Here is a 14,146-nt window from a genome sequence, read left to right on the forward strand (position 1 = left end):
GTAAATGGTGCTGGGAAAAGTGGACAGCTACACGTAAAAGAATGAAAATAGAACACTACCTAAACACCATACACAAAAATAAACTCAAAATGGATTAAAGACCTAAATGTAAGACTGGACACTATAAAACTCTTAGAGGAAAACATAAGAAGAACACACTTTGACATAAATCACAGCAAGATCTTCTTGACCCACCAAGTAATGAAAATAAAAACAAACAAATGGGACCTAATGAAACTTAAAAGCTTTTGCACAGCAAAGGAAACCATAAGATGAAAAGACAACCCTCAGAATGGGAGAAAGTACTTGCAAATGAAGCAACGGACAAAGGATTAATCTCCAAAATATACAAATAGCTCATGCAGCTCAATGTCAAAAAAACAAACCCAATCAAAAAATGGGTGGAAAACCTAAATAGACATTTCTCCAAAAAAGACATACAGGTGGCCAAGTGGCACATGAAAAGACGCTCAACATCACTAATTATTAGAGAAATGCAAATCAAAACTGCAATGAGGGATCACCTCACAAGAGTCAGAATGGCCATCATCAAAAAATCTACAAACAATAAATGGAGAGGGTGTGGAAAAAAGGGAACCCTCTTGCACTGTTGGTGGGAATGTAAACTGATACAGCCACTGTGGAGAACAGTATGAAGGTTCCTTAAAAAGCAAAAAATAGAACTACCATATGACCAAGCAATCCCACTATTGGGCAGATACCCTGAGAAAACCATAATTCAAAAAGACAGATGTACCCCAATGTTCACTGCAGCACTACTTACAATAGCCAGGTCACAGAAACAACCTAAATGTCCATCGACAGATGAATGGAAAAAGATGTGGTACATATATGCAATGGAACATTACTCAGTCATAAAAAGGAATGAAATTGGGTCATCTGTAGAGATGTGGATGGACCTAGAGCCTGTCATACAGAGTGAAGTAAGTCAGAAAGAGAAAAACAAATATCATATATTAACACATATATGTGGGATCTAGAAAAATAGTACAGATGAACCTATTTTCAGGGCAGGAATAGAGACACAGATGTAGAGAACGGACGTGTGGACACAGGGCGGGGTTAGGGGAGGGTGGGATGAATTGGGAGATTAGACTGACATAAATACACTACCGTGTGTAAAATGGATAGCTAGTGGGAACCTGCTGTATAGCACAGGGAGCTCAGCTCCGTGCTCTGTGATGACCTAGCTGCGGGGATGGGGGGAATGGAGGGAGGTCCAAGAGGGAGGGGATATATGTACACATTATGTACAATAACAAAAGGTGGAAGTGACCCAAAGGTCCATCGGCAGATGAATGGATAAACAAGATGCAGTAGATCCATACAAGGAAATTTTTTAAAAAATAAATTATTTATTTTTTTGGCTGCGTTGGGTCTTTGTTGCTGCGCCCGGGCTTTCTCTAGTTGCGGCGAGCAGGGGCTACTCTTCATTGTGGTGTGTGGGCTTCTCACTGTGGTGGCTTCTCTTGCTGGGAGCATGGGCTCTAGGCGCGCGGGCTTCAGTAGTTTTGGCACGCAGGCTCTAGAGCGCAGGCTCAGTAGTTGTGGCACACGGGCTTAGTTGCTCCGCGGCATGTGGGATCTTCCCGGACCAAGACTCGAACCCATGTCCCCTGCATTGGCAGGCGTATTCTTAACCACTGCGTCACCAGGGAAGCCCTGAAATACTTTCCAGTCTTAAAAAGGAAGGAAATTCTGGCACTTTACAACATAAACTCTGAGGGCATTATGCTAAATGAAAGAAGCCAAATAAGAAACAAAAGACATAGTGCATGATTCCAGTGGTACGAGGTCCCTAGAGTAGTCACATTCAGAAAGTAGAATGGTGGTTGCCAGAAGCTGGGAGGGGAAGATAGGGAGTCAGTGTTTAATCTGTATTGAGTTCCAGTTTTGCAAGAAGAAAAAAATTCTGGGGATGGTTGGTGGTGATGGTTGCACAGCAATGTAAACGGACTTAGGGCCACTGAACCGCACATATAAAAGTGGTAAATTTTGTTATGTTTTACACTACCGAAAATAAATTTTTAAAAATTAATTTAAAAAATTACATGTGGAAGAGACTTTGTTTCTTCAGGTGCTAGAATCAAGTGGCAAACCATGACCTGCTGCTGAATCTGCCCAGACACGTGCTTTGGATCAGAGGCATTTGAACTTGAAAGCCTCTGGAGGGGATGCATGCTTGCCGGGTGGCCCTGAGTCCCCCACTCCCAGTCACCTTACATGCCTGGCTACTGAAGGCGTTGGAGGCTGGAACCCCAGATGGAGCAAGGGAAGACGTTTAGGCGAGAGCTCGTAGTGTCTGGTTTTTTTGCGAATGGCCTCTGCTGCGCAGGAGGCCTGCCTTGCGGGAACAGAGCTGGTGAAGTCCGGATGTGGAGGACAGTAACACTCACCCAATACCCCATGAGCCCCCTCCATGTCCCAACTCCTTGTGACTAGTTCTGGCCAATGAACCATGAGCAGAAGTGACCTGTGTGTCATTTCTGGGCTCAAGCAACTGGTGATGTCCCCCCACAGTGGAGCCTCCACTGGTCTGGGTCCCCAAAAGACCCAGACTTTTGACTTGCTGACTTGCTGACTTGCTCATACTACCTGACAGACAGGTAGTATGAGCAAGTCAGCAAGAAATAGGCCTTTATGTCAAACCACTGGGATTTGGGGGTTAATTTGTTACCGTGGCATAACCTCGCTTATCCTGACTAATACATGTGCTGTGCTGGACGGGGAAAGGTTTTCTCAGCTTCACAAGCTCCAGGTGGGAGCCACGGACCACAGCCATAGTTCCACGGCTCTAAGCGAGAAACCTCAGAAAAAGCACATGCCTTCCCTGGGCTTAGGTTCCCCAGCTATTCCATTTGTACCTAAAAATCAGGAATTTCATATTGTTCAACCTATGGGAGTATAAAGACAGGCGCTGCTTACTAATCCAGGAGGGCAGATCTGGGCTCTCGGCCAACCTTGCCTCTGACTCCAACCCTCCTGGCCTTTTCCCCATGTGTCCCTGACGGGGTTCTAGATCACCCGTGGCTTCTAGGGCTGGGCTAGAGATGGGAGTGAAGGAGCCACCTGGCCCAGGGACTTCAAGAGAGTCCCTCCATCACTGGACCCCAGTGTCAGGGGCCAAGAATAAGGGGAGAGCTCACTCATCCCCCACTGTCACAGCTCCAGCCTCATCCACAGGGAACGGCCTGAGACCCCAAGCCCCTTGCTGAGATGGATTTTTAAGGCTGACCTTGGCCTCAGCCTTACTCTGGGGAGCCTCACCCCCACCTGTCTGGTGGGGAGGCCACCTACCCAGAGTTAGAAGCTGCACAAAGAGCCACACTCAGCGCACTGGATCCACCCTGCACAGCACAGGTTGTCAGAGGTGTCCTTCTGCAAGTGAGGGGGCAGGCCGAGGCCAGGGCGCCTCTAGGGCTCTGAGGGCGTCAGCAGGACAGAGCCGGCGCACGTGGGAACCTGGAGCTGCGGGAGTGCTAAGCTTTATTTACAAACGTGTCACGGAAGCCCCTCGGCCCAACCCCAGGGTCTCCTCTGTCCCCAGGAAGGAGACAGGCCTGAGGCCACCCACCGGCCCAGCCTAGGAAGGTGGGGCCAGAGTCCACCTCCAGCTGAGGCTGGGCAAAGCTCCCCTCTCGTGGGCGCCCCTGCCGGAGGAGAGAGGCTGAAACGACGGTAGGGGCACTGTCCACCTCCCAGTGGCCAGTCCTCAGGGCTTCGGCCGGGCGGCACGGGGCTGGGGCATGGAGGGTTCTGACCAGATCGGGGTGGGGCTGGGACCCACGTTGGCACGGCCTGGAGAGTGAAGGGAAGAGTGTCAGGGGGGCCTCTTTGGGGGCAGCCTCGTCCCCTTCTGGATCTCAGAGTTGGGGTCACCTTCCAGGGTGGGGTGGGGTAGCCAGCAGGCAGCAGTGGTGCCTGGAGAGGTGCCGTGGGTCAGGGCCAGGGCTAGGGCCAGGGAACCCCACAGAGAGCCGTTTCCAGGCTCTGCACTCCTACCCCAATCCTGCCCCCCAGGACTCTGCGGTCCCCAGGCCGCTCCAAGGCGTCTGTCTCTCCCAGGGCTCCCTGGACCGTACCCGGTGAGAAGGGCTGGTGGCTGACAGCTTCCGACGCTGGGCCTCAGAAGAGACACTGGACCAGAGGTCCAGGCTCTTGGGGGCTGAGCTTTTCTCAGACTTCGGAGGAAGAATGTCCCAGCCCAGCAGGCAGTGCTGTGGAGAGCAAAGGGTTAAGGTGCCTGGCCTGGAGCGGGGCTCCCCACTGACTGGGCACACCCCAGGGAGGGGCTGTACCTCTCCCCTTGGACTGGCAGCATCCTCTAGGACAGGGCTGTGTCCCCCATGAGGGTGAAGGGGCCTCCCAATCAGTGTCCCCCATGGACTGAGGTTCCCCGAGGGCAGGGGTCTTATCCACCACTGTTACCCCAGGCCTCCCTTTCCTAACCCTGCTGACCCAGGCCCTGGGCCCTGACCACAGATGGGTGGAGGGAAGGCCGTGGACGCTGATGGAGCACGTCCTGTGGACCAAGTTCTGCCCCAAGCCCCCGACAGGTATTGACTCACTGACCTGCCCCTTGTCCACCCCATGAGCCTGAGGATAGTATGTTGTACCCATTTTACAGACGAGCAAACTGACTTTCCTCAGTACCCCTTCTCCTCCCCGCAACCCCAGCACCTCCGGACTCCACTGGGAATGAGTGGGGTCCCCAGTGACCCCTGTCCTACCCAGGAGACACAAAGGACCTAGGTTGAAATCCCAGCTCTTCCATCCCGCTGACCTTGGACAAGTCACCTCCCCCTGCCTCAGTCTCCTCATCTGTAAAGTGGGATAACAGTCGTACCTGCCTCTCAGTTGCTGTGGCTCCACGAGATAATCGCCCTAAGGACTGTGCATGTGGCCACAAGAGCGCAAGAAACGGGGCCCGTGTGCACGAGGCCAATGCACTGCACGGGCAGGCAGTCCTCCTGGAAGCCAGGGGCTGGGTGGGGAGCCCAGCCTCCCTCAGGGAACAAGCACGGTACACATGACATGAGTGGCCCAGCCCTAACCCCAGAGACTTCGGTCCTTCAGCCCAGCCTTGCTATTGGCCTTGGGACAGTCCCTGGCCCTCTGGGCCTCAGGACACGTCCAGAGACCTAAGCCAGACAGGGGACAGCCCCAAGGCCAGCCTCACCCGGGGCAGCGCCAGCGTGTCGGAGGCGTCGAAGCTCTTCCGCCGGTGGATGCGGTACCGGTGCGGGGGGTCCAGGACAGACAGCGGGATCCTCACCCTGGCGGGGGTAATAGTGGGGGCACTGCTGCAGGCGCCTCCAGGCCGCTGTGGCCCATCCTGCCCTCCCTCAAAACCACAGGCCCCAGGCCCTGCTCTCGTCCTCAGCTGCGGCTGCCCCTACAGCTCCCCCCGGTGTCCTGCCTACTCTGGCCACTCACCTGACCTGCGCTGGCTCTGCCAGGGTCTCTGGACCCCGCTGGCCCCGTGGTGTCCGGCACAGGCAGCAGGGGGTGCCGGGATCCGAAGGCACCAGAAACAGGCGCCGGTTGACACAGTAACAATACACACCTGTGAGATCCGTGAGAAGCAGAAGCCCCCCTCAGCCAGGGAACCTAGGTCCCTGGACCCCAACCACACAGGCTCACCCACGTGTACACAGACAGAGCATGCACACGCACACGTGCTCACATGCAACAACACTGAGCACCGCCTTCTACTCAAGCGTGACACTCGCGTGCACAGGCCAGCAACTTCACATGTGCAAATGTCACCCGTGCAAACACAAAGCACGGCTTCATACAGTCATATCTGTGGACACACATGAACGTGCCTACACTTGTAATCACACACACAGGGTGCACACACACGTACATCCATAGGAACACGCCTCACACACATATGTACACACATGTACACACTGTATGCTGCTCGTGCAAACCCACAGCAAAGACTTGGGTGCCCACGTGACTGAGCTGGAACATCCCCCCCCGCTGCCCACCCAGACGACCCCTGTGTGGAGAGGAGGTGAAGGGAGTGGGGACACATGGGAAAATGAGGCAGCTGGGAGAAAACGGAAGGCGCGGACAAGGGGCGAGGTGGATAGCACAGGGCAGGCCCTGTTCCCCCTGAGGCCAGGCCTCAGCTCACCCCAGGCTCGCGGCCCCCCTGCCTGGACCCCAGGCCTCCCTCCCCCCCGTCCCCAGCTGCCTCCCCAGGCCCCCAGGCCTTAGCTGGGCTACGGGGCAGCCGCCGAGCGTTTACACTCACATTCGTGGTCCTCCTCCGCAGCACTACTCTCCTGCAGGCCTAGGAACTGGGATCTGTGAGGGCGAGAGGGTGAGCAGGCCAGGGTGACACAGGCCCTGAGCCCGCCGCCCTGCCCGCCCCGCGCCTGCCGCTGCTCACTCAGGGTCATTGCAAATACACTCCTCCTTGTTGGCTTCCCGGAACTTCTGCAGCTTTGAGAAGAAGGCCTCGGGCTTGCTGGTGACAGGAGAGCTGTTGTCCGGAGACCCTGGAGCGGGCAACACACAAAGGAGCTGCTGTGTGGCCAAGACTCAGGGGAAGCTGGGCACTAGCACCCCAGGCCACCTGCTTTGACCCCACCATACCTCGTACAGACCTGGAGGGGACCTCCACTCATGTGACTGTTGGTTTTGTCTCGTGTCTGTCTACCCTCATGCATATCCAATCGTCCACGCAAAAAATATTTATAGAGCCCCTACTACGGGCCAGACACTGTTTTACGTGCTGGGGAAAGAACAGCTACCTGGACAAAGCCCCTGCCCTCATGAGGCTTACTTTCTAATGTGGCAACAGACGAGCTAGTCACCAAAGAAACCTGTAATACAACATTGAGGGGTGACACCTGCCAGGAAATAAAAGAGAGTCAGGAGGGACTTCTCTGGTGGTCGAGTTGTTGAGAATCTGCCTTCCAACACAAGGGACGCGGGTTTGATCCCTGGTCAGGGAACTAAGATCCCACATGCCATGGGGCAACTAAGCCCACGTGCTGCAACTACTGAGCCTGCACGCCACAACTAGAGAGAGAGAAGCCTGTGCACCGCAATGAAGAGCCCGCGTGCCACAACTAAGACCCGACGCAGCCCAAAATAATAAATAAATAAAAGAGAGTCAGAAAACTGAACTTGGTAGGGCAGGGGAGCCAGAGGAAGTTTCCCTGAGGAGGTGACACCTGAGCAGAGACCTGACGAAGGGAGGGAGGGAGCCGTGGGGACATCCCAGGCAGACAGAAGAGCAAATGCAAAGGCCCTGGGGCAGCTGTGGTTGGTATGTTTAAGGAACACCCAGGAGGTAAAAATAGGTGTAGGGGTGAGGGTGGAGGAGATGAGGCTGGGAAGCCAGCGGTGGGTTTGGGGACAAGGAGTGACACAATCAGATCAGTCATGTACTTTTATAGGACCCCCCTTCTGGCTGCTGCAAGGTGAGGGGAAGCAGGGGCACCAGTTAGGAGGCTACTGCAGGCATCCTGGTGGAGACAAACAGTAAAATTCTAGAAATACATGGAAGGCAGGACTACCAGGATGCACAGTGTTTGAAAAGGAGAGGAAAATATCAAGGCTGATCTCAAGATTATGGCCATTAGCTCCATAAATGGAGTTGCCACTAACAGAGATAGAACAGACTGCAGGAGGACCAGGTGGGGCAGAAATCAGGACCTTGATTTTGGACCTGAGATTAGTCTAACATACCTAATGAGCTCTGCAGAGAAGAAAGCCAGATATACAAGTCTGGAATTCAGAGGAGCAGCACGGGTAGAGATAAAGTCAGGGAGAAGAGAGCATGGAGAGCCTCGGCACTGAGGGGGGGCCTCTGGAATGTGGAACAAGGAAGTGGATCCAGCAGAGACTGGATAGAGCAGCCAGGGAAGTGGGGAAGAGCCAGTGCGGGGGTCCGGGCCTGGAAGTCAGAGGAAGAAAGAGCTTCGGGGAGGAGGGAGTGGCCGCTGTGTCCACGCTACCCAGGGGCCAAGAAAGCTCTGGACTGAGCACTGAGCTGGGAGCTGGCAATGCAGAGGTCACTGCTGACCCGGCCGAAGACAGCGTCAGAGGGTGTCAGGGGCTGAAGTCCAGTTTAAGAAAAAGTCAGGGAGAGAAACTGGAGACAGCGAGTCTAGATGGCCCTTTTGAGGAGTTTTGTTATAAAGAAAAGCAGAGAACACGGGCAGTAACTAGAAGCAAAGGCAGGATATAAAGGGAGCGATGCTTCCTCAGGATGGGAAATCACAGACTGCAGCTTTACCCCTGACCACATGTGAGACTTTGCTAAGTTTTTCAGTCTCTTGATGCCTCAGCCTTCTCATCTGCCAGTGGGGACAATATCAGCATCCACCTAATCAGATCATTGTGAGAAGTTAAGGAGTGAATGGGAGCGAAGCAGAGGAAAGCTCTTGGCACAGGGCCCGGCACATAATAAGCACTCACTGAAATCAATTGTCATTAATATTCCCTGGCGCTCATATACTGACGGGGCAGAGTGATGGTGGAGGAAGGAGAGGAGAGAATTACAGGGAAAAAACCCTCTGGGAGGGACTTCCCTGGTGGCGCAGTGGTTAAGAATCCGCCTGTCAATGCAGGGGACACGGTTTTGAGCCCTGGTCCGGGAACATCGCGCATGCCACGGAGCAACTAAGCCATGCGCCACAACTAGTGAGCCTGCGTGCCACAACTACTGAAGCCCATGCCCCTACAGCCCACGCTCCGCAACAAGAGAAGCCACTGCAGTGAGAAGTCTGCGCACCGCAACGAAGAGTAGCCCCCGCTCGCCGCAACTAGAGAAAGCGCATGTGCAGCAACGAAGACCCAACGCGGCCAAGAATAAATAAATTAATTAATTAAAAAAAAAAACTTCTGGGAGCCAAGAAGGGATGGGGCCCAAGCACACAAATGCAGGGATAGGACGGGGGCTCGGAAAGGGGGGTGAGAGGCGTGCGCACACACACGTGCGCACACACACGTACGCACACACACACAGGGCAGGCAGGGGGCAGCCGCCTCTACTTTCCTAGAGACAGGAAGCAAAGCAGTGAGCTGGCAGTCAGGGAAGTCCTTGGGATGGGGCCTGTGTCCCCACCACCGCAGGGTCTCAGCAGCCCCACAGAGCACCTGCCTTGGGGCAGCAACTCAACTTCTCTGTACACCAGTTTCCTCCTTTGTGAAAGTGGGGGTCCGATAGCACCAACCTCCTAGGGCCGCCCGCTCACTCACTCAGCCAGCGTTGGCTGAGGGCCTACTACGTGCCAGGCACCGTTCTAGGCTCAGACTCGGGGAGCACAGCAACAAAAATGACGGCCAGGCCCCTGCTCCAACAGAGCTTATAGTCCACCGGAGAAGTCAGACAAGAAACAAGCAAACAAGATGACTTCTGAGAATGAATGAATGATACAAGGAACATACAAACGGCTGATGCAACAGGCAAGGATGCAGGTGTGGTGGCCCTACAACGTTGTGCTCGTGGAAGGCCTACCATTTGAGCTGAACACTCAGTGACGAAAAGGAACCAGCAGGTGTGAACCTGGGGAGGTGCGTTCAAAGCAAAGGGCACAGCAAGTGCAAAGGCCCCGAGGTGGCCGTGAGCATGGCAAGTTCAAGGACCAGCAAGGAGGCCGGCGTGAGGAGTCAGAAGGTAGATGGTTAAGAGGCCATGTCACGGGGCCAAGCAGAAGCCAGATCACACCTCAAAACTCTATATAAGGATTTCAGATTTTACTCTAAGTGCTAAGTACTCTGAGTGACGTGATCTGATTCCCGTGTTTAAACATTAGTTCTGGCTGCTGTGCCGAAAATGGATGATAATGGGGGTGAAAGAGCCCAGAGGGAGACCAGCCAGGAAGCCACTGAGTGCTGGGGGAGTGGGGGGATGGGCAGTAAAACATAAAGAGATGACACGCATACAGAGTTTCACAGGGGCCTGGCACACAATAAATGCCAAGAAAATACAGCAGCTCTGATTTGTTCATTCATTCAACAAACACTCGGTGAGCACCATCTCTGTGCCTGTCACTGTGCCAAGGGCTGAGACAGGAGACGCGGTACTGAAGGTGCTCCCCGAGGGGGGTGGAACAGTCGGAAAAAGAGCAGCAGCGCCCGCTGGGGGCGCAGGCAGGCGCAGAAGCAAGCGGGGGCCTCCACCCGCGCCCCGGGCACGGGGGCTAGTCACACCTGCAATCCAGTCGCAGCCCAGGCACGGTCTGAGGCGCCAGCTCTTCTCAGGCACTGGAGACTCCTTGTTGGTCACTCGCGGCTGAGGAGGGAGGCAAAGACGGGCAAGGGCTAGGCCAGCAGGCCTGGCCCAAAGGAGGTCCCACCTTGCAGGGAGGAAAAGGGCTGTGTCTTAACTCATACACTGCCAGGGGCCCCAGGGCTCAGCCGAGGGCTTGGGGGCTGGAGGACAAGAGTTTGGCCCCCACCCGCCTCCATGTGTGTCTTTGAACAAGTCTGTCCTCTGAACGCCCGTCTTCCCATCTGCATAATGGGGCTGGTCACCTTCTTCCCAAAGTGCTGTCTGAGAAACTAATGGCCACAACTTATCAAGCACTTAGGCTGAGCTGGACTTGACTCACGGTACCTCCCAGGAGCCTCACCCTGGAAGGGAGGCTGCCCATGACTGCATCTGTCAGGGGGGAAACTGAGGCTCAAGGACGTGCCCGTCAGTGGATGCTCCACTCACCCGCATTACCTCGGACAGCTTGCTCCGTTGAGCCAGGAGGGACTTCAGGGCCTGTGCCTCCTGGGTGTCTAGACTGTCCAGCTCTGCTGAAGGCTCTGGGTCGCTCGAGTCTGAGGTGGCCAGCAGGGGAGCCGAGCAGGGCCTCAATGGGCCCGGGGGCTCCTGGTGGAGGCACCTGGCAGGTGGGAGAGAGACCACCCCGGAGCTGGCCCCGTCCCTATCACAGGGGTCACCTCGGTGGGCATCCTGTGGGCAGGAGGCTCTTGAGGCCACTGAGGACGTCTCTTGGGATGACGGCATCTCTGAGTTGTAGCTGCTGCTGGAGTCCAGGCTTGACTGGAACAGAGAGGCCAGTTCACCCAGCCATCTACCCAGCTGGCCTGCACTGGGCATGAAGGCCTGGTCCTCACACTTGCTCCAGCCTCTGCATGTCCCAGGCCAGTCCCTTCCCACTCTGGGCCTCACTCAGTTTTCTCATCATCAGTAAAATGGGCATGCTGCACGAGAGGACCCGGAAGCCCTGGATTCTGGCCTGAGGGTTAGGCAGCCCCTCCCTCACTCCCGGGACTTGGCCAAGGCGCTCACCTCTGAGGCTGCCTTGGCCACGGACCGCCGCACGGCATCCTGTCCGACCCACAGCTGCCTCAGGAGCTCCAGGTTGAGCTGCCGTAGCTGTGCCAGATCTCTGGTCTCCACCATCCCAGGCGTATCCACTGGCTTCCCACGACAGGTGTCACCGACTCCTGGACCACAGAGCGCCCTCACGGCCAAGTTCTCCTACCTGAAGCCAAGATAGACAGCACAACATAGCGCTGAGGAGGCTGCCCTGCAGAGCCAGAGGCCGGGGTTCAAATCCCCACTTTGATACTCCCTAACTGTGCAGCCGCAGACAAGTTATTTAACCTCTCTGTGCCTCAGTTTCCTCATCTGCCAAACAGACGATAACAGCATTGACCTCATAAGACTGTTGTAAGGATTAAAGGAGATCATGTATATTAAATGTTAGTACAGTGCCTGGCACACACAGTAAGCACTCAGTAAATGCCTATTATTATTACACTGGCCACAGCGTGTTTCCTAACATGTCAAAAGAGATCAATCCCTCTTTAACGAGCTTCCCTGGTGGCGCAGTGGTCGGGAGTCTGCTGCTAATGGAGGGGACACGGGTTCGAGCCCTGGTCTGGGAACATCCCACATGCCGTGGAGCAACTAGGCCCACGAGCCACAACTACTAAGCCTGCGCGTCTGGAGCCTGTGCTCCGCAACAAGAGAGGCCACGATAGTGAGAGGCCCGCGCACCGCGATGAAGAGTGGCCCCCACTTGCCACAACTAGAGAAAGCACTCGCACAGAAACGAAGACCCAACACAGCAAAAATAAATTAATAAATTAATAAACTCCTACCCCCAACATCTTAAAAAAAAATTCCTCTTTAACAACCTTAACGATGAAATTACTAGATTAATTTGTAGAAGACAACTAGGGCAAGTCCACAGATGTAAAGCATGATAACTTTCAAATTCAACACAAATCAGATTTGTGAAGGGACTCCTCCCTCTCTCCTGCCCTCCCTCCTTCTTCCCTTTTACAAACGAAGAAACCAAAGTTCAGAGAAGTTAAGCTACTAGCCCCAAGTCACACAGCTTGTAGGTGGCAAAGCCAGGATTTGAACCCAAACCGGGCTCCGGGGTACACGGTTATGCCAGCCTTTCCCCAAACAGTGTGGAGGGGGGCCTGGGAAGCTGCCTCCTCCTTCTCCCAGCCTTTGGCCCCCCAGGGATCCAGACTCAGGGACACACTGATGCTGCTGGAAGGGATTTCTGCAGACTAGGGGAAGAGGCTTCCTCTTCCCTCAGAGTCCCGAGCCCAGATGCCTCCAACCAGAAACTGAGTCTCCCCCAGTACACACGATCCCTTTCTAACACTGCGTCCAGACAGACACCCTACTCTCAGAATCCCAGCCCTCCCACCACCACTCCTCACGTGTGGACCGCCCACACCCGGGTCCCCTCCTCAGGGCCCGGTTGCAGTGGCTAAAGCAGAGAGAAGCCAGGCTACCCTGGAGCCGTCCCCACATATACCCATGCAGGGAAGGGGGGCAGCGGAGATGCGAGTACAGACTGTGCGGGGGGTGGTGCAGACAAGCGGGGTAAAAAGCCTCATCCGCAGGACAGGGACTCCCGGCTCCCGTCCTTATCTGACTCTGGGGCAGACCTATAGTTGGAGGATCTCCGTTTTCGCACGGTGTTAAAGAGAACACCTCCGGCTCCGGCGGCGCTCTGGAAAGCTAAAGCCGCACCAAGGTAACGGGAAGGCGACGTTCAAAAGAGAAACTGGGGCAGCAAGAGTACCAGCTGCGGTGCCGCGGAACAAAAGGGCGGGACCCCCGGGAAAGGGAGACTCAGCCTCCCTCTTCTTTCCCTTCGCGGGCCACGGACCCTCCGTGGGGGCGTACGTGAGGCAACCCGTCGAGCCCTTCCTCTCCATACCCGGCCCCGCCACTGCCTCACTCACCTCTAGGAAGCCCCGGAGCCGCGCAGCCCAACGCCGCCTGCGCTGCGGGGAGTTCCGCCCAGGCCACCCTACGCTTCGGCGGCCGGGGGGCGGGGCCTGATCCGGGAGCCCTGATTGGTCAGATATGGGGCGGAGCCGGGACGCTCTTGCGAGCTTTACTTCGCCTTCAGAAACTGCCTTTTCAACACTGAGGCGGGGATAACGACGGTGCTCAACATCTGATTGGTCGACTTCCCAGGTCTAGCGGTCGATAGTCGGAATGGGGCGGGACCCCAGAAGACGGGCTCCGATTGGTCAAGACAAGGCCGCGGCTATTTCACGTTTGGTGACGGCAGTGTCAGAGTCCGGACCTGATGCTTCCGCAGAGCCAAAAGATGCAGCTGTGGGTAGGCGGCGGCCAGTGACCCATGCTTTCATACTTTCTTTCGAGTACTTAGGCCTATTTTGTGCCAAGAGGCACTGTACTAAGCGTTGGGAGGCAGGAAAGAATTAAGAAGGGTCCTTTCCTGGAGGAGGGGGAGAGGCAGCGGGTAAGATATGAACACAGGTAGCTGTGATCCAGTCTGTAAAATATGGGCAAGTTTATATGGAGTGCCTACTTTGCGCCATGTATTTTCCATATGCCAATGCATGCCGGCCTCATAAATGTGCTTTAAGATGAATATTATTGTCCCGTTTTACAGACAAAGCAAAAAACGAGGTCATGAGAGATGAAGTGACTTGACCAGAACATTTTAGAGGCAGTCAGTATAATTCCCAAATTAACAGACGAAAGGAAAGGAAGAAAAGCCATCTCAATAGATACAGAAAAATCCACCAAGCACTGTCCCTTTTTCTTAGTAGCTGCAATTGGCGTGCCACAATCTTTTAAAGAGATGTTCCGGCATTTGACAAAATCCAACACTCATTTCTGATTTTTTAAAAA

The 14,146-nt window shown here is 54.9% G+C and overlaps 1 protein-coding gene across 1 annotated transcript; it reads right to left on the reverse strand.

The window, feature by feature from the left end:
- Positions 1 to 3,490: 3,490 nt before the first annotated feature.
- MIIP (migration and invasion inhibitory protein) lies at positions 3,491 to 13,354 on the reverse strand. Its single transcript, XM_004331064.4, is given in 11 exon segments — positions 3,491 to 3,798; positions 3,801 to 3,819; positions 4,104 to 4,238; positions 5,201 to 5,297; positions 5,458 to 5,587; positions 6,287 to 6,339; positions 6,425 to 6,533; positions 10,201 to 10,282; positions 10,718 to 11,044; positions 11,294 to 11,489; positions 13,222 to 13,354. Coding segments are annotated over 10 exon segments (1,131 nt in total). The 5' UTR covers positions 11,408 to 11,489; positions 13,222 to 13,354; the 3' UTR covers positions 3,491 to 3,733.
- Positions 13,355 to 14,146: the final 792 nt, after the last annotated feature.

This window comes from Tursiops truncatus, chromosome 1, assembly GCF_011762595.2.
Source record: "Tursiops truncatus isolate mTurTru1 chromosome 1, mTurTru1.mat.Y, whole genome shotgun sequence".
In the NCBI taxonomy this organism is placed as follows: Eukaryota; Metazoa; Chordata; class Mammalia; order Artiodactyla; family Delphinidae; genus Tursiops; species Tursiops truncatus.